Source organism: Diplotaxodon limnothrissa, linkage group LG17 (assembly GCF_057381915.1).
Source record: "Diplotaxodon limnothrissa isolate DT_005_m linkage group LG17, D_limnothrissa_male_GT1.1, whole genome shotgun sequence".
Classification (NCBI taxonomy): Eukaryota; Metazoa; Chordata; class Actinopteri; order Cichliformes; family Cichlidae; genus Diplotaxodon; species Diplotaxodon limnothrissa.
This window is the reverse complement of record NC_140612.1, coordinates 20,679,222-20,702,023: the sequence shown is the minus strand read 5'-3', so window position 1 is coordinate 20,702,023 and position 22,802 is coordinate 20,679,222. Positions and strand designations below refer to the sequence as shown.

General features: G+C 39.1%; 1 protein-coding gene across 1 annotated transcript; it reads right to left on the bottom strand.

The window, feature by feature from the left end:
- Nucleotides 1-1,245: 1,245 nt before the first annotated feature.
- cct2 (chaperonin containing TCP1, subunit 2 (beta)) lies at nucleotides 1,246-11,327 on the bottom strand. Its single transcript, XM_085375732.1, has 16 exons — nucleotides 11,264-11,327; nucleotides 10,408-10,482; nucleotides 10,248-10,313; nucleotides 10,040-10,151; nucleotides 7,103-7,179; nucleotides 6,878-6,990; nucleotides 6,589-6,791; nucleotides 6,408-6,508; nucleotides 6,153-6,280; nucleotides 5,193-5,296; nucleotides 4,942-5,061; nucleotides 4,738-4,866; nucleotides 4,119-4,222; nucleotides 3,018-3,117; nucleotides 1,684-1,825; nucleotides 1,246-1,604 (listed from the first exon to the last, which is right to left on the bottom strand). The coding sequence occupies exons 1-16, from the start codon at nucleotides 11,264-11,266 to the stop codon at nucleotides 1,574-1,576; spliced, it is 1,608 nt and encodes a 535-aa protein (XP_085231858.1). The 5' UTR covers nucleotides 11,267-11,327; the 3' UTR covers nucleotides 1,246-1,573.
- Nucleotides 11,328-22,802: the final 11,475 nt, after the last annotated feature.

The window sequence follows — 22,802 nt, the reverse complement described above, 5'->3', positions numbered from 1 at the left end:
AAACTCCTTTTCTCTGTTGTTTGTCACCAGCTTCAGCTCCAGGACCGGGTACTTGCTACTTTCAGATCCAAGTGCTGCATTACACACAGTGGATTATTGCATGCTTGTCTGTAGACTGGAGAGTTGTGAAAGCATTACAGGAACTGCTCTTTAGCAGTTTAAATCTTATTTTAACCAGCAGACATTTTTTCTGTGGGTGGCTTTTCAGCATCACCTACTCCCCTCACACTGTTATTCAGATGACTCACAAACCTACCCTCCTCCCAAGAACAACCTTGCTGAGATACAATCCCAGATACCTCTAAACATCTTCAATCTGAATGAGCAAAAAACAGAAGTGACCCTCACTCCTCGTGTAAATGGGAACTTTCTAAAATTACAGAACCCCCTTTACAAAAAAGAAAAAAAAAAAAACCCTGGGTGTGCTTTATGACAACAACAATAGCATTTTATGTGTTTTCTGGCACCGAATGAGCGATTTTTTTTCTAGTTTTAAAGGTTTAAACATTTTTCTATGAAAAGCCATCTGTGTGGTTAAGTCTGATTGAGTAACTGTTGACACTCTGAGGTCTTAGTCACTTTGACCTTAGTAAGTTACTGCAGATCAATCAATAATCAGCACTCCTGATCTTCTGCTTGCTCATTTCCAGGTTATGAAATGTAATTTCTGGAGTATCTCACCACAACAGCTGATCATAAATAAATCTGTATATATTTTACATCTTTATATATAAAAGTACTGATTACGTGCACATGCTCAACGACATGTTACTACAACTGTCACATCAGCCAGTCATAGATGATGTCACAGACACCAGATGGCCATCCAACAGAGGAGCTTTGGGATGTTGCAGAATGAGAGAATTGCATCATGAATGTGAAATGTACTGATGCATGACTGCAGCTGTGCGATGGAATCATGTTAACATGGGCCAAAATATCTGAGGCAGTTCTGAAGGCAAAGGTAAAGCCAGGTAACAGCAAAATGTAACTAATAAAGTAACCAATAAATGCATTACCTTGAAAATGAGTGATAGACTTTCAGTTTCCAAGCTGCTGATCTCAGTAGAACAACTCGATCAGAAACCTGCACCAACCTAATGTACAGTCTGACTAATTATACAAGATTAAATCTGCTTCAGATTTTTTCATTTGCAGTGATTACTTCTATTATTTGGAAAATGTTAAATATAAATGCCAAAGAATGAAAAACTAAATAAATAACAACAACAAAAGAATCAGGTAATGGTGTCCGGTTCATTTATTCAGTAAACAAAACAACGTTCAAACTTCTTTCCTAAGCGTAGCTGGCACCAACCAGCCTCGGCCAACAGCTCAGCTAATGTTAGCATAAAAAACAAAACAGTGTGAAGACTTCTCATCTTCACTTTATGCTGAAACTGCACAGCATAAGCTAGCATTAGCAGAGCCACTGATGTTAGCTGTGTCTGGTGGTTAGCATCAGCCAATTCAACAGAGAAAAAAATTTGACAATTTGATGTAATTTGAACTACACAGAAGTGATAAATAACTAAAGTGATCCCCGTTTGTTTTTTCTCATCCTCCTCTTCCTCTAGCAGGGGTGATGGTCGGGAACTCTCTTCCTACAGAACAGAGATGAAGAGTAAATTTCTGTAACCTGGTACGAACAAACGCAGATGATCTGAAAAGGACTGAACTGACCTGGGTGCAGCTTTGATGATGTTGTCCACTCTTAGGATCATCTCGGCGGCCTCAGACGCGCTCAGCAACATCTGGCGCTTCACTTGGAACGACTCTGTGATGCAGAGATCTACCATGTTTCCCACCGTGCCATCAGACATGTCTGCGGGGAAACACAGACGCTGTTAGAATCTAACAGCTGCTTAACCACCAAATCACAAGAATAAAACAGGAGAAACAGGCATGCTAAGCTAGTCAGCAGTTTAAATTATTCACAATAAAATGTGATTTAAGCTAGGTAGTTAGCCTTCTTTGTAAGATGTTAGCTACCTTTTTATGGTGCAAGTGGTAGTTGTTTGTCTTTTTGTGGCTTTAGCTCAGTTGCTATCCTTTTATGATATTAGCTTTTTGTCTATAACACCAGCGTTAGTTAACTTTTTTTGCAATTTAGCCAAACAGTCATTTTTATTTCACACAGCCTTAGTTAGCATTTTCACCTGTGACTTTAGCTACATAGTTAATCTTTCTAGATTAGGTGTCTCTGCAACATTATCCTGTGACTTTAGCTAAGCATTCGAGCAAGATAACAAGATATTGCACGTCTGTACAACAGTCTTTCGTCAGCTTTCTATGCGTAAGTGTACTTAGGTAGTTAACCATGTTTATGATACTAGCTGTCTATGACATTAACTTTAGTCTGACATTTTTAGGTTTAGCGAAACAGTTAAGTGTCTTTAGCTGTACAACCTTAGCTGTAGTTACTAATTTTTCTGTGTTTAGCTACATAATTGCTCTTTCAATTCCTCTTCAATGTTTGCCATCTTTCTATGCCCTTTTCTATAGTTGACCATCTTTGTAGGATGTTAATTGTTTATGACTTCAGTTAAGTAGTCATGCTGTTTTGATTTTAGCTTTAATTGGCTTTCTATATGTGACTTTAGCTACAATTAGCCAACCTTCTGGGACTTTGGCTTAATAAATAAGCAATTAAAAAAAAAAGTTAGATATTTATATGTTAGCTTAGTTATTTGGCCATCCTTCACTTTAGCCACATAGTTAACCATCTTTCTAAGATGTTCACCCTCTTTATATGATATTAGTTCTAGTCTTTCTAGGATGCATATTTTCTCTCTAGCATTAGCTGCACTTACCCATCTTCATAGGAAGTTAGATTCAGTTGGTATGCAGCTAGCTGTGGTCCTGACTGTGTTAGTAGAGCAGCACAGGTTCAAGGATAAACCTTGATATATATATATTTTTTAAATAAGGCAAACATGTGTTTGTTAATAATTATAGTTATTATTCCTCTAGTTCTGAGATGAGGTGATGTGTGCTTGTCTGTGAGCATCACTCACTCAGTCCAAACGTGGTCTTGTTCTCCTGATGCGCAGCTCTGAGCTGAGCCACCAGGTCGGCGCTGTCGTATCCGGCGTTGTCTGCAATGATGGTTGGCAGCTGGAAGAGGAAGCGGATGATGACACATGAGATCAAAGTCACATGTGGTTGTAATTAGGGCTGCTCGATTATGGCAAAAATGATAATCACGATTATTTTCACTGAAATTGAGATCTCGATTATTTGACGATATTTATTTAACAATAACAATGTATTGAATAATGACTTTAAAGATTGTCAAAAAATAATATAAAATAGTGTGCAAATACTGATAACAGTGCAAATGTTTGCAATATAAAAAATAAATGAAAAATGTAAACATCTATGTTTAGTGAACTTTGCAGTGTTGCTCTGTGGTGCAGCTACGACACTATGTCTACTTGATCCACGTCTGACTCTGCGAACCCATAATGTTTCCAACCACTGAAGCTTTTTTTTAACCTCTCTTTTCAACCAACGGCAGTCACTCTCCTCTCCAAATAACTCAGCTTTCCGAGCTTCCCTCGGGTCCTCTTAATCAGCGGTCCCCAACCCCCAAACGACTCACGGACCGGTACCGGTTTGGTACCGGTCCGTGAGAGTTGAGGCTCAGGTGTGAAATGGTTTCAGGGTTTTTATCGGTTTTCAGCGTTATTTTGTTAACGTTTTTATCGTTTACGTGGTTTTCCTTGGTCTTTTCACGTGTGTTATGAATAAATTTTCTTTTTTTCGGTACCGGTACTAGTTTTATTTTGTTGTATTTATCCGCGACACCTTAAAGGCCGGTCTATGAAAATATTGTCGGGCATAAACCGGTCCGTGGTGCAAAAAAGGTTGGGGACCGCTGCTCTTAATTGTTGTGACACGTGTTCGAAATGCAGAGAGGTGCGCTCGATTTGCCACACGGAGCAGCGCGAGAGTAAAGCACGAGGGAGGGGCTAATAATCGGCTCAGTCATTTTTAATGATCGTTGAAAGCCCAGATCGTAATCATGATTAAAATTCGATTAATTGAGCAGCCCTAGTTGTAATCAAAGAAATTCCTATAATTTACAATTGTAGAATCGGAGTTTTAGTATTTACCATCCTCAGAGCCTTGGCAAATGACTCCATGGCAACTGACTCCTTTCCTGGCGTCCTGTTGGCCAGATCACTCACAACCTTAGCCATCAGCATCTCAGAGCAGCCTGATGAGAAGGAGAACACGCAGGTGTGAGATGTATTAGTTCATCATTAGGGATGGGAATCAAGAACCGGCTCCCAGTAGTTCAGTTCCCCGGAATTGTAAGTCTGCCTGCTGATCGATCCCACCTATGCTACAATCAGCTGATTTCAGTTCGTGTGCCGGAGAAGGAAAACAGCAGCGCTTTCTGCAGCGTGGATTTAAACATTAATTCTATTTTCATTGCACTAAAGACAGTAAGCACAATGGTAAAGTGGAGACTGCATCCAGGACAGAAACAGCTTTATTATGCTGCTAACACAAATTCCCATCCTTAACTCATTCACTGCCATTGACGTCTATAGCCGTCAATGGCAGTGAATAAGTCAATGGGTTTAACTCATTCACTGCCAATGGCTGGCAGTGAATGAGTTAAGAACCTTAATGTTCCACATGTGCCGCATTTTTTGTGCTCTGCTGTAAGGTGGGCGAAGAATGAGGACAGTGCTGTAGTTTTAGATCAGCTGTATGTGCGCCTACCTCCTCCATAGACCGTGCGTGGCTCCTTCACTGTCTGTGCGAGCACACACAGAGCATCGTGCAGTGAGCGCTCCGCTTCATCCAGGATCTGCTGGGTCGCTCCCCGCAGGACAACGGTGCATGCCTCACCTGAGGAAGAGGAGGAGCTAAAGATGAGTATGTCATTATGAAAAATGAGTTCAAGTCCTCAGTGTGTGTTCGTACCCATGGCAACTCCAGAGAAGTGGATAAGCGTGTCCTCGCCGATCATCACCTCCTCGATCAGCTTGCAGTGCCCAAGCTTCACCAGCTCTGGGTGGTCAAAGGTGGAGGTGATCTCCCCACCTGATCAGATTACATCAGTAATCAGTGAAGGTCACATTTTTTCAAGTATTTAACACATGAAAAAGATTGTAAAACACGCCTTTCGTTAAAGAACAGTTTATTTTTGTGTGTTTCTATATATGCATACACACCGGTGACGAGAGCGAGGCGCTCAATGCCAGCGAAGTCGGCGTGCTCGATGGCCATGACGCCAGCCTGAGCAAAGAGCTGCTCTGGGTAGTTATAGATGAGCTGCCTGTACGAAGGGAAAACAAAACAAACACTGGGGTGAGTGACACTGAGATAAAGTGAGCAACTGTCCCATTGACCACTGCCTCAAACAAACATGGAGGTCATCATGCTGAAGCTGACGAACATGGCTCACTATTTTACACACTGTTAATATTGGATTCTGTATTCTCAGGTTTATTTACACAAAACTAACGCCTTAACCATCTTTGAAATTTGTCTGCATTTTGCTAATTGTGTGTAGGAGATCAGTGAGTAGTAGCCTCATATCCACCAAACAGATTTAGCTGCTGCTGTTTTAAACCCTGTGGGACCGCTTTGTGTTTCATGGGAACACATCAAAATCCAACATGTTGCCAAGAAAAAACATTTAATACATTTTTTTTTAACAAAGAGCACCTTCGACTTTTTAAAACATCCCTGACCAAATTTTAGGCAGCTGTGTTAATCCAGCTATGAAGTGCACAACAAGATGGTGCTATGACAGCCCCTGAATTCTGGCATGCAGGCGTGTCAAATCAAATCAAATCACTTTTATTGTCACATCACATGTGCAGGTACACTGGTACAGCACATGCAAGTGAAATTCTTGTGTGCAAGCTTCACAAGCAACAGGTGTGCAAAATACAATACAATAACAGAAGTGTTTGCATCAACCTCTGATTACACGTGTGAAGTTTGGGCCAGACTGGGCAATAATGCAGCTGCCACGGGCTTTATGAAAAAGTAAAAGAAGCTTCACAGTTCAGCATCACTAAGACTTTCAGGTTAGACTGACAAAAACAATGTGATTAAACCTCGGGGAGGACAGAAGCAGAACACCTGACAGGTTACAGAAACGTGCAATGGCGGTTCAGTCGTACCTGTTGATGAAGCAGTTGATGCCGTGTTTCAGGATTCTGTCGACCTTCTCCTTCATCTTCTCTTTCTCTGCGAGTTCGATCTCTGCGACCTTTGCCGTCGAGTCAACGCGAACCCTGGAGCCGAAGATCTGACAGACGCAGAAACACAAACAATCACGATATCGATCACACAGGAACAGGAAGCATCCGATTTAGATCCTCTCGCTTTCTTTCAGAAACTTGCAACGTCTCCTGACAGTGACCTGGTGTTTTTACCTTGATCTTGTCAGTGTCCATGCCGGTGTTGGCGATCAGGATGTTGACGTTCTCCAGCCTCTTTGGCTGGTTCACTCCGATCTTCTTGTCCAATAGGAAACCTAGACATGCACAACAGACATTAAAGTCCTGCAACCAATCAGGAATGAGACAGGAGATCCGTGACGTTTCATGACCTCACCTTCATCCAGGTAGGAGTCGGTGAGGCTGCCTCCCAGCTTCTTGATGATGTGGATGGCCTCCAAGTTTCCAGAGCCTTTCAGCCTCATGACGGCGTTGACGGCGAGCTTGGCAAAGTGATCTTTGTGGTGAGTGAGCAGCTTGGAGGACAGTGTGGTGCGGGCGATGTTCAGCAGGTCCTCCTGGAAACGAGCTGGGTCGTTGCTATGGAGACCAGAGAGAATGATGAGGCAGGGAAAGCGGAAGGTGAAAGCAAGGAGACAAACACGGACATCTTAATTTTGCCTCACCTGTGGTCGACAGCGGCGTCCCTCAGAGCCTCTCTGGCCGCCTGAGTCGCTTTCCTCCAGCCAGAGATGATAGTCTGTGGGTGGATCTTCCTGGCGATCAGAAGCTCCGCCTCCTGAAATGGCAACACTGACAGCTGAGACTGCAAGCAAGACCCACATGGCCACCGCAGCAGGGAACCAGGGTGGCTTTACTTTGAAATCTGAGTCTGACAAATAGGTATTTACCCGCAGCAGCTCTGCAGCGAGCACGGTAACGGAGGTCGTCCCATCTCCGACTTCATCGTCCTGAACTTTGGACATGTCTGCAAACACAATTGTTCTCCCATCAAAACCTCAGATAAAAGGTCTCAGTGTGATATCATTTGATTACAAAGGATCTCTAAATTACACTTAACCCTTTAAAGCCGGTCAGAGCGGGCACGCTCTGTTTTGCGTAACTATTTTTAAATCCCGGTAGCACTGTAACCACTAGGGGTGCAACGATACACAAAATTCACGGTTCGGTTCGGTTCGATACTTTGGTGTCACGGTTCGATATTTTTTCGATACAAAAAAATGTTCATGCATTTTTAATTTGTCATTTATTAAAATTATAAATATATATTTTAACTCAAAAGTACAGTTTTTAAATTTAACCCTAACCCTTGTGCGTGTTTTTTATTTTGACAGTGAATGCGCACCTGCGGACCACTTATGTGCAGCCCTGGTTATTTAGCTCGTCATATTGCAGCCACAGAAATTATTTTGTCCATGAAACCATAAAGCTGCACTTTCTTTTTGCCTTATAGTCTGATTTGTCATAACTTTTCCGTTTTGTGGTAAGCTTTTCTTTGGCTGTCACTTCTTCACCCTGACCTGTCTTATTTGGCTCAGCAGAACTAAAATATATATCCTGCTGCTTTTACACACGCACTCACATAAGCTCAGCGATTCTCTGCGCGATCAACCTCTCACATGTTTAAGCTGCGGGAGATTTCACTTGTCATGTTTGCATAGTAAGCTAACGATTAATAAGACGATGTCAGAGGAATTGGTGCACAAATTATCATCACTCACAGATCAGTGCTGTCGCTCTCTATACACAGTTCACACGATTGCAAAGTGAAAGCAAAAAACAAGCGCAAATTCAAATGCGACTTCAATATGTCACATATTGACAGTGGCTCACCGATGCCAATGACATAATTACCCAGCTACATTTCTGAAAGAATGCAAAAGCATTGACATATATTTTTCCTACAATAGCCCGACGGGCAGGGAAGAGATAGATTTTGGTAGCCCGACTGAAAAAATCGCTAGCTCCGGGACGTCGGGCTAGCGATATTGCAAGCCCTGTATCTGATTGAGGAATCACATCATCTTTGGAAAAGAGAGTTTATTACAGAGAAATGGCTCTTTCCAAAATAAAAGCTATACTATCGCTTCTTCTGGGCTATATTCTCAGCAGCATATTAAACATATAAGGAGAATCATGTGCTAACAGCTGTCTAAATGACTCGGCTAAAGTTAGTAGCATGCTTGTTCTTTTTGTCTTTGCACTAGGATGATGTCGGCGTAAATGTGCAGTCATATTCGTTGTGTTCCCACTAGTGCTTTCAGGTTAATCTCGTTGAAATGACCTTAACGCCACAACACGGCAAATCTCCGTTAACGAGCTACCGCGGATGGGGCTAGACGGCCAACACCTTAACGAGCTAACTGCGCTAACACACTAGTTCACACCAATGTAATTGAGCATTGCATGGCACATCCAACATACTGTTTTACTTTAGTCCATGACTCGCTTACCTTCAGGGTCATACGTCACATGAAAACCAAAATAATTCCAAACGCCAGATCTGAATGAGGTTCAATTTGCTTGTTGCAAGGAGAGCTTAACTTCTGTCTCGCTAGCTTGCCCTGCGCTCTTCCTTCTGACTATGCTGTCTGTGTTGAGCGCTCAGTGGATCTGCGCTCGACAGTGCAGCCTAGGCGGAGTAGTCGAACGCAGATTCACTGAGCGCTCCACACAGACAGCATCGTCAGAAGGAAAATTGATAAAATAAATTACAAATGTTGTATTGTTCGATACATATGCGTACCGAACCGAAAGCACTGTATCGAACGGTTCAATATCGATACGAATATCGTTGCACCCCTAGTAACCACGTAAGCTAGCACAATATTTTTTTTTTGCATATGAGACCGGAGGAGTTGTACTTACATCTTATGCCATCAGCTTGTCCTAGGTCACAGTTTCCTTCCACATATAGCTTTGCAAAAACTGCATAAAAGCACTTGCAGCAACAAAAACACAATATTCCAGAAACACGCTTTGCCGATCTGATCAGCTGTTTGTAACACTTCCATCAGCGCGAACTATCGCATGTCCGCCATGCCCTGCCCGGAACCGGAAGTAACGTCATTTTGCGGAAATGTAGTTTTTTTACCATCAGGGCCTTATGAGCCTATACTGGTGTTTTTAAAAGTTATGTTTGACTTTATGACTTTCTGTGTCGTTTCTGTGGTGCTCAGGACTCATATTGCACTGCTGGAAATAGTTTATTTTGATGCATATGCTGTTTTTTTTGCAAATTTGCACTATAATATTTATTTTCGTTTTTCCTGCAGTATATAAAAATTGGTGTATTTCACAAATAAAACTATGAAGACACTCAAAATAAATTTCCTGTGGTGGGAAACTATTTTGTGCAACTTTTTTGTATTTAGTTTTGAGGGATAAGCCTCTTAAATTTCTCTAACTAAAAATATATGTTAAAAAAACAAAAACGATTTTAAATTGTTTTGTAGTTTATTGCACTTTTTTGCAATTTATGTAATTACTATACACTTAATGCAGACATATTATTAAAATTTGGGTTATAATGGTTGTATTGATGTATATCAACTTGAAATGCTCCCAAAAATGGCTCTACAGCATGTAAAAATATAATATAAGCTCTGGCGCACTTGGTTCTATGGTAGGTCTTAAAGGGTTAATTAGTATTTTTTACTGTGTCTTAACCAATAAGCATGAACACTCTACTTTAAATCAGCTTTTTTATTCGTTAGCCTACTTTTAGTGAGGTAGTGCAAATTCAGCACCAAGAAACCTTCATTAATGTTTATTTTTTCTTTTAAACCTTTAACCTGGCTCTTAAAGTGTCAAGCGTCTCCACTCACCAACCAGAACTTTGGCAGCTGGGTTGTCGACACCGATAGCTTTCAGGATGGTTGCACCATCATTGGTCACAGTCACTGTGCCACTCTTCCCGCCACCGAGCAGGATCTTATCCTGAAGAGAAAGAGAAACCCTCTGATTACAACTTATTCTTGTGTTTCCTTAGACTAAAATTCTACAGTAGCACTCTTGAGGTTTGAATCAACCTACCATCCCCTTTGGGCCAAGAGTGCTCTTCACCAGATCACCAATAGCGATGGCACCAATAAAAGATGACTAGAGGGAGAAAAATTCAAAGATTTAACTGAACTTGAAACAGAATAAACACATTTTTTTATGGCGAGTATGTATCTCATACAAAGCAACTCACCAGTCGAGCAGTCTCTGCTTTTTCTTCATCTGCTCCATGTTTGAAGATGTTGACCGGGGCCATCGATAAGGACGCCTACAAAGAAAGGCAACAATCAAACAGTCAGTCACTGATTACTGATCATTACAGTAACTTTTGTACAGTTCACAAAAAAGCCACAAAATGTTACACTTTAACAAACTTGAATTAAATGTATATCTATATGTTGCTGCTAGGCGTGCACAGGGTATTTTTTTCCTGCGGCCGTGAAAGCAGCAGCGACAGTCGAGACCCGCCCCTAATACACTAGAAACCGCTAGAAGCTTTTAGACAAATTAATAAGAAAATGAGCACAACGTAAAAATTTAAACATCTCTGTCTCATGTTAGCTGTTTAAACATTTACTTGTCGGTCACGTTCCCTTTTTTCCGCCTATAGCGCAATTAACCATTTATTACCGTCTAGAATTGCTGAGTTGTTCCTCAAACAGTCACAAAGCACAAATGACAACCAACCCTCCGTTAGCATGCTAACGGGTTAAACGAGAGGAACAAGAGCAGCCAGAGGGGCACCAAAGCAACCACACAGATTAGTTTTCTCCGTTCGCTGCCATAAATCTGCCAGCTTCATCACAACCTATGTAATGACACACAGGTCCACATTTAAGCTGTTAGCTTAGCTGCTAGCGCATTCACAACGTCCATGTGCTTGCTTGCCGGTTAGCACCGCCAGCTAATGGGGAGCCAAACTGCCTCTGAGACTGACTAATGACTTAGAAGCTGCTGAACTGAATCTGTAAGCGCTTGTAGACAAACAGGAGCGAATCTGTTTATTTAGACCTGTCCAAAATATTAAAGAAACAACGGTAAAAGCTCACCATAATGTCTAGTATTCAGCGGAGAAGCTGTGCACGCACACTCAAGAAGGGAGGGACGACGCTGTGACGCTGTGACGTACAAACGTAGTGCTGCATTCAGAGTCGGTCACGGAAAACACTCCGTTCCAACATCTGTTCAATTTTACACCCATATACGGTATGTATCATACAGAAGAACAAATATATGATTTTAAACCATAGTCTTCATCAAAGGATGCTTAATGTGGTTTAATTACCTTCGTTTGGGATTTTTAAATTCTAACTTATCCTTGTGTCTACTGTGTTAGTGAGATTAATACACTTGCCCTTTTCAAATGCAGTATATGAAAGGCTCATTTTCTCACACTGAAAGGTGAGGTCTGGTATGACCATAGTATATGATCATATCCAGATCATATTTGAAATATGAAGTATAATATATGTTTTCCCGTGAGCAAAAGCTAGCAAAACTAATCAATAGGTCGTTCACAAAGCAGAGACATCTTTTGACTTCAAAATTAGAAGCACTTAGAAGTACTTTGTGTTAATGAAAGCAAACACTAGGGGGTATCATCAGTCCCTAAAGTTGCGGATAAAAGACACTGCAGTGGACAATAAACACTTTTAATCTCCCCAGTTCTTTATTATTATCATTACATGATGTTATCTAGATGATCAACACACCTGACACAATGATCAGCATCTAAACTAAACTAAAAACAATAAATCAGAAAGTTTTGCCAAGAATGAGGAAATGACATTTATTTGTATGATAAAAAACATAAATAAACGCATATTTTTCCAACAAATTTACAAAGTGTAAGTCATCTCCTCTTCTTCAGTCCCCACCTCCTGCCTTTGCGACTGGGGCCCTGGACTGGCAGACAGTAGATGTGCATGGGAAACGTCTTGAAGTAGCTGCTGACCCAGGGTCTATACAGGGAAAAGATTACACTCAAAAAAGTTAATCATCAGTTAATTATCCCTGACACTGTAAATGTGTCAGGATAAATGCAGCTGTTTTAATTTATCTACTCTTAGACTCATTTATACTTTTTAATTCAGAGCCCAGCCATGTTTCAGGTTAGAAAAAAAATGTTCAGAATTTCTAAATTACCAACAATAAAACCGTTTAATATTTCAACATCCACCATATCAACTTTCTAGGGCTAGGGGTGGGTGAGATTTAGCCACATTTTTCTAGAGACTAGAAGACATTAGATTTCAAATGAAGTCTTTTTCTGTTAAAAGCCCTTCCATTATGATGGTTCGGTAACAAAGCTGTAAGTACAAGGTGATGTTATAATAAAAGATCAGACGGCTTGGCTGAAAGAGAAATTTTCTGTAAACGATTTGCTGGTATATAATGATGTGCTACGTGATCGCTGGCGACACAACTATGTTAGCATAACATAAACACAGTGAAGCTGGAAGATGAACGCTAACTTTTTTCCATTCAATAAAAGTTAGCGTGAGGGTTCCCGATGGTTAGAGACAAATGCAATCGCATGGCAGGATGCTGTAAACAGACCAAACTTCAGTCAGGAGAACAACTGAGATAATCCATCCACAATATGAGGTTAGTCATTAATTTACTGCTGCATGGGCTGGGCTGTGGTGACACTGTAAGGTTTTAAAAACCGAACTTTATAATGAAAAGAAAAACCGAGAGAGACAGAAAGTGAACACTGCCTGTTTTTACTGGTTTGTTCAATTTAAATAGAACAAGATACAAAACATTAAAGCATGTTAAAAACACAACAGCCTTAATAAACGCAGAGTAATTTGGACCCGCAATCAGGGTTCATACGTCATCACTTAAAGATCGGACGGTGAAGCTGACAAAGGTTTTTTTTTTCTTTTCTTAAATTTGTGGTTAATGAAGCTGAATGGAAGAGAAATGCAGGGTTAAATAGAGGAGCAACAACAAAAGGAAAACATAAAACATTCAACAGGCTTTTCTGATACATTTTAGAAAGAGGAATTTTAGCAAAATTCCTCAAATCTTTATTTTTACTTGAATATTTCTGAGTCAACCAGCTCAGCTTGAATGAGTTTTATCAGAAATGACTGTTTCTTACAATATTTTAAAGGATTTTAAAGGATCTCTTTTTAACCAGAGTACTCACAGAAAGCAGAGGGTTTTTGTGGAGAGGTTATTTTGTATGTTTTAAAGCAAACAGGCTAAAAATACTACATAACTTTAACTCCTCGGGTGTGTTTGCGTATTTTTGCGTACTTGGTGATCCGCTGGCTGAGACTCAGGTAACAGAGGTTTTGCCACAGCAGCTTGTTTTGCTGTTGACGGAGGAATTCAGCTTCCCGCTGTCGCTCCTCATCCAGCTGCTGAGACTCTCGAAGCTCTTTCTCGATATGAGCTAACTGAAAAAAAAAAAGAAAAACCCACTCTAATCACCCAGCACGAGGATGTACATCAAGCTTTAGACACAGAAACATTGATTGATTGATTGATTGATTGATTGGTAATTTATTTCAACATGTGAACAATATACAAGTACATTTAGAAAAGAAATAAGAGAGAAAAAAAATACTATACAAATTACATACAAAAAAACATTCTGATTAATTTACATGTTGAAAAGGAGTGGGAAGAAGTATACACTTATTTAATCCCACCCCTTTGCCATAAATTATCAGTGAATATTTAGTCAGCTTCCTTACTGATATAATTTGTAATAAAAATAGTGAACAGATTTCTGATATACTATATACTATAATATCACATCATGAATTTTTTGTTTGTTTGTTTGTTTTTAAATAGAGACATTCACTTAATTTAAATATTTTCCTTTTCTTTATAGATCGAGAAGATCATATTTTTATAACTCTTTTTGAACAGTTTTATGTTTGGACATTGCTTTAATTCCATATTCAGTTTGTTCCATAGTTTCACTCCATGAACAGAAACACAAAAGCCTTTTCTTGTAGTACGTACCTTCATTGTTTTGAAGTTACAAAAACCCCTTAAATTATAACTTCCTTCTTTCAAAAAAACCATACTCTGAATATTACCTCGCAGTTCTTTATTTTTTGCTTTGAATAGAATTTGTGCTGTTTGGAATTTCACTATATCGTCAATTTTCAATATTTCAGACTGCAAAAATAGTGAGTTTGTATGTTCCCTATAACCTGCATTGTGGATGATTCGAATTGCTTTTTTTTTGAAGAGTAAAAAGTGAATGTAATGTGGTTTTATAGTTATTGCCCCAGACCTCTGCACAATAGCTTAAGTATGGTGAAACCAGTGAACAGTAGAGAATATGAAGTGATGTTCTGTCGAATACCTGTTTTGCCTTGTTTAGTACTGCAATGCTTCGTGATACTTTGGAATGAATATATCTTACGTGAGCTCTCCAGTTAAGTTTTTCATCTATTATTACCCCCAGAAATTTATTTTCACTGACTCTTTCAATATCAACACCATTTATTTGAATCTTTGCATTAGTATTTAAACTACTATTTCCAAATAACATCAGTTTAGATTTATTCAAATTTAATGATAATTTGTTTTTATCAAGCCAGAACTTCACTTTACTTATTTCATTAGTCATATCAAATTCAAATTCAATTCAAATTCAAATTTTATTTGTCACACACACACAACCATACACAGTATGACATGGGGGTGAAATGCTTGTAGCTGTACAATGCCCGACCATTAAATGACAGAAGAAAAGTTTTACAATATTTACAATTTACTACAAAAATTTACAAATTAACTTAGGAATTTACAGTAAAGAATGTGCAAATAGCAGAAGAGATTATAAAGATAAGGATTATAAATTATAGGAATTATAGGATTATAGGAAATGTGTGGTGGTGCGTGTGGTGACGTGTGTGAGAGTCCAGTCTTATAGTGACGTGTTGGGAGAGTCCAGTCCTACACCTGGTTCAGGCCCCGAATAGCCTGGGGGAAGAAGCTCCTCTTCATTCTCTCTGTTTTGGCCTTAAGGGAGCGGAAGCGCTTCCCAGACCTCAACAGTGAGAAGAGTCCATTGTTGGGATGGGAGAGGTCCATCATAATCTTCCTAGCTTTGGACTTGCACCGCTTGGTGTAGATGGACAGCAGGTCAGGGAGCTCTGATTGAATTATCCTCCAATAAATTCTGCAGATCATCACCAGAGCAAAAAATGTTTGTATCGTCAGCAAAGAGAACCATTTTTAATACTTTGGACACTTTACAGATGTCGTTAATGTACAAGTTGAAGAATTTTGGACCCAAAACTGACCCTTGGGGTACACCACAAGCAATGTCCATACATAAGGAGCAACCACCATTTATTTTCACAAACTGCTTTCTGTCACTTAAATAACTCCGGACCCAATCTAAAACTACCCCTCTGACACCATAACGTTCCAGTTTTCTTATTAATATATCATGATCTATAGTGTCAAATGCCTTTCTCAAGTCTATGAATAACTCAGCCACATATTGCTTTTTGTCTATGGAATTTGTGATGTATTCTATTGAATCTAATAGTGCCGATGATGTTGATCTGCTTGATCTGAATCCGTACTGACTCTCAGTGAGTAGTTTATGTTTATCTATAAAATTTTCCAGTCTGTTTTTAAACAGTTTTTCAAGAACTTTTGAGAATTGAGGTAGTAAAGAGACAGGCCTGTAGTTTGTGAAATGGTGTTTGTTTCCAGATTTGTATAGAGGTATAACTTTTGCTATTTTCATTCTGTCTGGAAATCGACCAGTTTGAAATGATAAATTACAGATGTATGTAAATGGTTTTATAATAGCCTCAATGACTCTTTTAACCACTATCATATCAATATCATTACAATCCAAAGATTTGTGATTTTTACATTTTTTGACAATTTCAAGAACTTCATTTTCATCAACGGCTGTGAGAAACATAGAATATGGATTTCTGTCAATCAGTGTATCGGGTTTTTCCTGTGCTTTCCCAGGATGAGTGATTGTTCTTGCTAAATTTGGTCCAGCAGTTACAAAGAATTCATTGAGACTATTTGCCACAACATCCATATTGTATTCTTCATGGTCATTACAAATGAAATACTTGGGATAGTTCTTTTGTCCAGTCCCACATTTTATAACACTGTTCAGGATTTCCCATAATCTTTTATTATTATTTCTATTTATATCTAATTGCTTCTTATAGTATTCCTTTTTACTAAATCTAAGTATATTAGTTAACCTATTTTTATATCTTTTGTATCTGATTTCAGCATCTTTAGTTCTCGTTCTTAAGAACTCTCTGTATAGAGCATTTTTCTTTATACATGCATTTTGCAGACCTTTTGTTATCCATGGACAGTCCATATATTTCTGTTTCCTACTATATTGCTTTATTGGACAGTTGGTATTGTACAGTAATGTAAATATTCTAAGGAATTTATTATAAGCACTATTAACGTCCTGTTCCTGATATACTTCACCCCAGTTTTCCTTCAATAAATCTTTTTTAAATGCATTCATTCTTTCTTCTGTTCTTACTCGTCTGTACTCTTTTTTACTGTCCATTTTATTGATCTTGTAATTCCTATCATAGATTGTAAAAATTCCTAGCAAGGTTTAGCTTATCAGTTAATTCCATTTTCTGGGCAAAGTTCCAAGAAAGTATTTTATTTTGGTATTCATACATTAATTTAGCTGATAAAAATGATTTATAAATACTAATAAATTAATTAATTCACATCTCTCTTCAAATGTAAACACTGTGTATAAGTCACAGTTCACAGTTTGTCCGCTTTCTTGTGATTGGCCGTTTTAATTTGAAGAACATAGACTATCAAATTTTATGAAGTAAGAGTAACAAAGTAACAAAAAGAAAAAAAAATTATAAGGTTTAAAACTGACTGTCTTTAAATATACCCATACCCAAATGTTACAGGCACAGCTAGCTAGATCGTTTTGTCTTGTCTTTTTTAAAACATATTTTTTACATTGTGCAGTATTAAGTCTTAAAATCAGTATTTATCTGGTATTTATATATTAAATATACCTCAGAAATTGTAGTGGGTGAGCTGCTTCATCTTGATCTTCTTCTAACAATCAACCACAGCTGTGATGTGAATTTGTAATATCCTTGTAAACATTACCTCCTCCAGCAGACTCCTGTTGTCCTCCAGCTTCTCCTGTTGGCTGCCCAGAGGCAGCGAGGATGGATCATCAGACGGACTCCTCTCTTCCTGTCTCTCCACCACACGTGCTTTCCTTCTTTCGCCTTTCTGCTGCTGCTGGATGATTGGCGGCAGGAAACAGGAACTGACAGAGCAGGAGGGAGAGTGATGAGTTCATATTTCAGCCCATCATGTCTTAATCTTGTCAAGCTGACAGTGCGTGCTGATTGGCATAGCAATTAACACACAGACACACACAGAAATTTGCCATCCTATCTTTGTGTGGACCCATGTTAATATCATGTTCTCAGGACCAAAACTGATTTTAAACATGAACCCTAAAAACCAAGTCGGAACTCTCAAAGAGCCCTTTGAAGATTAAATCTTTATAAAAGAGCTAAGCCTCACAAAGACATATAGTCACACGTACGCACGCACGCACGCACGCACGCACACACACACACACACGCACGCACGCACGCACGCACGCACACACACACACACACACACTGTGACACACAAACTCCTCCATGTAAACCAGTTTCCATTCAGATTTGTTTACACAGTGGGTCTGATCACAGTAAAGTATCCCTCTGCCAAGGTTGTGCTTCAGTGCAGATTATCTCTCTCTTACACACACACACACACACACACACACACACACACACACACACACACACACACACACGGTTATCAGATTGAACTGCCCTGACTGAGTTTCCAGGTCCTCTATTGCCAGCAGCAATGTTTCCATCCAAGTTTAGTTTGGATGACTTTGCTTTATAGTTCTTATTTTTAATTTTTTTAACCACTTTACTAACCACCAAAATCTAAGTTGTGCTTTTATTCTCTTTTGGAAATTTGAACCTTCTATTCCTATTATTTAATCAATTTAAGTCAATAGTTAAGGCTAATCGATTGTTCATTTTGTGTTTTTAACGAGCTATTTTATTAAATACATGCAGTATAAATGCTAACCCTAAACCTTCCCCAGTGTTCTCTTACTGCGTTGTTTCATGCAGATCATAAAAACAACAACCTGATTTCTGAATGAAATAAATTATAAATCATCAGCATTATAATGTTTCCTGCTAGAGAGATGTTGGACTCTAACTCCAATCCTCCTCCTTGTTTAGGATTTTATATGACTATTACTTATGCAATTAAGAGGCCATTGTGGGGACATAACTAATGGAAGCTTATTTACAGGGAAACTTAAGTATAATTAATATTGCTTATAATCTTGATTTAGAGAGCTTATATAAATCTCTGTTGCAGATTTTATTTGATGCTCAGAGTTCAGCTGTGGGTTTAATGGTCTGTTATTAAAAATTGAAAACATATCAAATTATGTTATGAAATGGACACATATACTCAACATTTACATGATATGCACTACTTTGCTTTGCTTACTGCTTTCATTAATCGTCAGGTGGTGCGTCGCTATGAATAGATAGATGGCACTGTCTGCTTCAAAAGATGCTCCAATGTATCCTCTGCTAAAGGAGGTAACAAAGGAAGCACACATGCGCCTTTCCTTAGCATCTAGAGAAATCAAACAGCTCTTAATACAGATACTCCCAGGTCAATTTGCTCAGTTAGGAGCCTTCCTATGTGAAATGATGACAACAATGATGTGCACGAACGCACTATCAAGACTGTCCCCCTCCCCTTTTAGCCTCTCTTCCTGCTTGTGTAATCCTACCTTTGCCTGGTAGCTTCTTAATCAGACTCGTTTGTTTCAGATCAATTTGTCATTTCCTGTTTTTTCTTTCTTTCTTTTCTTTCTATCGGTGGTGTATCTCTTCACCTGACCGGTTACCTGTGCTCTCTGCTGTCCGACTCCTCCTGAATCTGAGAGAGATGTTGAGCTCCGATCCGGCCCTGCAACACACACACACACACACACACACACACACACACACACACATGCACGCACACAGAGGGTAGAGTGTCAGTTAATTACATGTTGTCAGAGGACAGACGGAAGCCTGGAAAAGAAGGAGACAGTTACCGTGGTGACAGGAGACATCTGTCCATCAGTCTCCGGGCTGACAGACGACACCAGACACACACACACACACACACAGAGTAGAGATTAGGTGGTTATATCGGCTCAGGAACGCTACACCTGGTTTTTGTCTTTTTTGTTTTGTGTAGATTTACCTCACTGGTCCAACCAAATTAACCCAGAGAGGTCACTCCAGTCCTGAATGACCTCACAAGCTCTCAGCTGATGCTTTTGTTTGTTACCCAAGGCCTTTGAGTACCAGTCTGTATGAACTCACCATCAGTGTAATATACATTACAAAGTGGTAGTGTTAAATATGCAAAATGTAGATTTAAATTTTAACAGGTTGGGCCATCTTTGCAGCAACAACTGCAATCAAGCATTTTTGACAACAGTCAATAAGTCTTTGAGATCTCTGTGGAGGAATTTTGGCCCAATCTTTTTTGCAGAATTCTACAATTACAACAAGTCATACAGGTCCTCAAGTAGCAAAGCAGCCTCAGACCAGGATACTACTACCACCATGTTTGACTGTGATGTTCTTTTTATGAATTGCTGTGTTAGTTTTGCTCCAGATTTAATGTAACCCAAACTTTCCAAAAAGTTTAGCTTTTGTGTCATCAGTCCACAGAATATTTCCCCCCAAAACTTGGGGGTTCATCAAGATGCTTTTTGGTAATGTCAGACAAGCCTTTGTGCTCTTTTTAGTCAGCAGGGGTTTTCTCCATGGAAGTCTCCCATGGATGCCAGTTTTGCCCAGTCTCTTTTATTATTGAGGCAATGATCCACTCAGACTACTTCTGGTAGGCTGGTCACTCCTGGGTAGGTTCACAGATGTTCCATGTTTTCTCCATTTGTGAATAACGGTCTTTGTAACCCTTTCCAGACTGATAGATATCAAACACTTTGTTTCTCAGCTGTTTGTTTCTTTAGATTGTAACAGGATCTGTTGATTTTTGAGATCTTGAAACCTACTTCACTTTGTCACGCAGGTTCTACTTAAGTAATCTAATCTAAGTGTGACTAATGAAATTGTACTCAGCTATCCAAACAAATATGGTTGATCACACTTAACTCGTGATTTTTAACTCAGGACCAGATAGGCTTGGATTATTTTTTTCCTTTATTAATAGAGGGAATCATCATTTTAACTAACTGTTATGATATGAAACTCACGTAATTCAATCTGCATTCAGTGTCAAAATCAAAAGTCAACGGACCCATGCAGCAGCTGAGAGCTTAGGCTTTCTGTTTTCCTTATAATTTGTAAAAATAATGTTCAATACAGCATTTTTTTTAGTAACCACAAATAATGTATTTAAATAAAGAAAAACAACTCAGCAGATACTTACAATGTGCTGAGAGTCCATCTTGGTCCTTTGCTTTGTCTCTGTCCTGCAACTTTAGCTTCCTCTGTGCAGCTGAGCTGGTTCACTCAGATGCCTAATTAGCTTGGTGTTTCTGCTGCACCTCCTCCACCTGAATTAGTCATCAGTGTGTGTTTGTGTGTGTGTGTGTGTGTGTGTGTGTGTGTGTGTGCTTTCTGCTGAACAAACTCACATGGTCAAGAAACCAGATTCTCTTAAAAAATTATGTTCATACATACAGCACTTTGAATCATTCAGTGACTTTTAAAGGTGGCCTCTACATATTTTTGATGAAATACAGCAGTCGAGCCTAGAAATAATAAATACGCAAGCAAGCATGAGCATTACTTTGAGATAGGATGTTTCTAATTTGTATTACTTTAATTTTGAATGCATCTCCTTGATGTTTGTGTTAGCATGTTTCATCTTTCAAGTAGGAAACTTTCAGTTTTGCATTTTTTACCTCTGAGCTCGTAGAATTCAAGAGGAAAACACTTTTCCCAACAAAATGTGACCAGTCTGTTTTAGAGTAAATACACACTGCACGCTGGATTTATGATGGAGGAGCCCATTTGTGAAGCTAAAACTGGCCGTAAACATAAAGTTAAATTTTTTACCCAATAGTGGTGCAATATAGAAAGTCAGTAATTACAAGGTTTGATTACAGGTTGAAGTCAGGACCACGTTTACACTATGGTAATGCATAGAAAGTGGCACATCCCCATAAACTTGAATGTTGAATATAAAACTTACGAATTCTAAAAACACTTAACATTATATTTAAATGATTCAATAATCATTTTGTAACTAAGTGTTACAATCCCTGATAAAACATTGCTTCAAATGGTGAAAGTCTTGAGGAATGGCACCCGGAAACTTTACCAACAGGACACATCGTCGTGTGCCTCAACTTCAAAGGGTGTTTCGGTCTTTTATCACAAGCTATTCTGCCATTTCCTTGGTTAGGTTTATAGATAATATTTAAATATTTAAAATGAACTTTTATTATTTTAGGAAATGATGATTACAGTTATAAACCAAGACAAGTTAACCCTATGGCCATATTTGCATTTTGTATGCGTAAACTAGGAGGATAGGAGTGTTTGGCATTTGCCAGAGAACACCAAGATTGGCATCTTCGCCACTGGTGACCTGTGCTCTTCACAGATGAAAGTAGGTTCACACTGAGCACATGTGACAGATGTGACAGAGTCTGGAGACACCGTGGAGAATGTTCTGCTGCCTGCTTGTGTCAGCAGTTCCTGCAAGACAAAGCATTGATGCTATGGACTGGCCCGCCCGTTCCCCCAGACCTGAATCCAAGTGGACATATCTGGGACATCATGTCCCGCCTGATCCAGGAGTTGGCAGATGCTTTAGTCCAGGACTTGGGAGAAGATCCCTCAACAGATAATCCATCATCTCATCGGGAGCATACCCAAGCATTGTAAGGAGGTCATACAGGCACGTGGAGGCCACGCACACTACTGAGCCTCATTTTGGCATGTTTTAAGGGCATTACATCAAAGTTGGATCAGCCTGCAGTGTGGTTTTTTTTTTTTTCAATTTTAATTTTGAGCGTGACTCACAATATGGACCTCCATGGGTTGCTAAATTTGATTTCCATTGATAAATTTTGTGTGATTTTTTTGTCAGCACATTCAACTATCTGAAGAAACAAAGTATTTAATATAAATTATTCATTCATTCTCATCTGGGATGTCGTGTGTATATAAGGATTTTTATATCTATCTACATTTTAACAGTTTCACAGACACAAGGAGGTAAAATTGCTCATATCAAAGAAAAACAAAAACAAATATTTGAGAAAAGGCAGAAAAATAGACAATTTAAAAATGCATATAAAAAACAAATTTTCACATGGCAGAAATATACTTTTTTTTAAATCTCGATGATCCCCGCATGTGTGCCTACACTTATCCTGTCTGAACTGCAGTCACAGTAAATCCCATCTCTGACTCCCCCTCTCTGATTGGAAGATGGGTCGTTGTAATGTTTTTTATTTTTGGCATTTCCATGTTTGCCAGTCTGTGTAAAAGTTAGCAC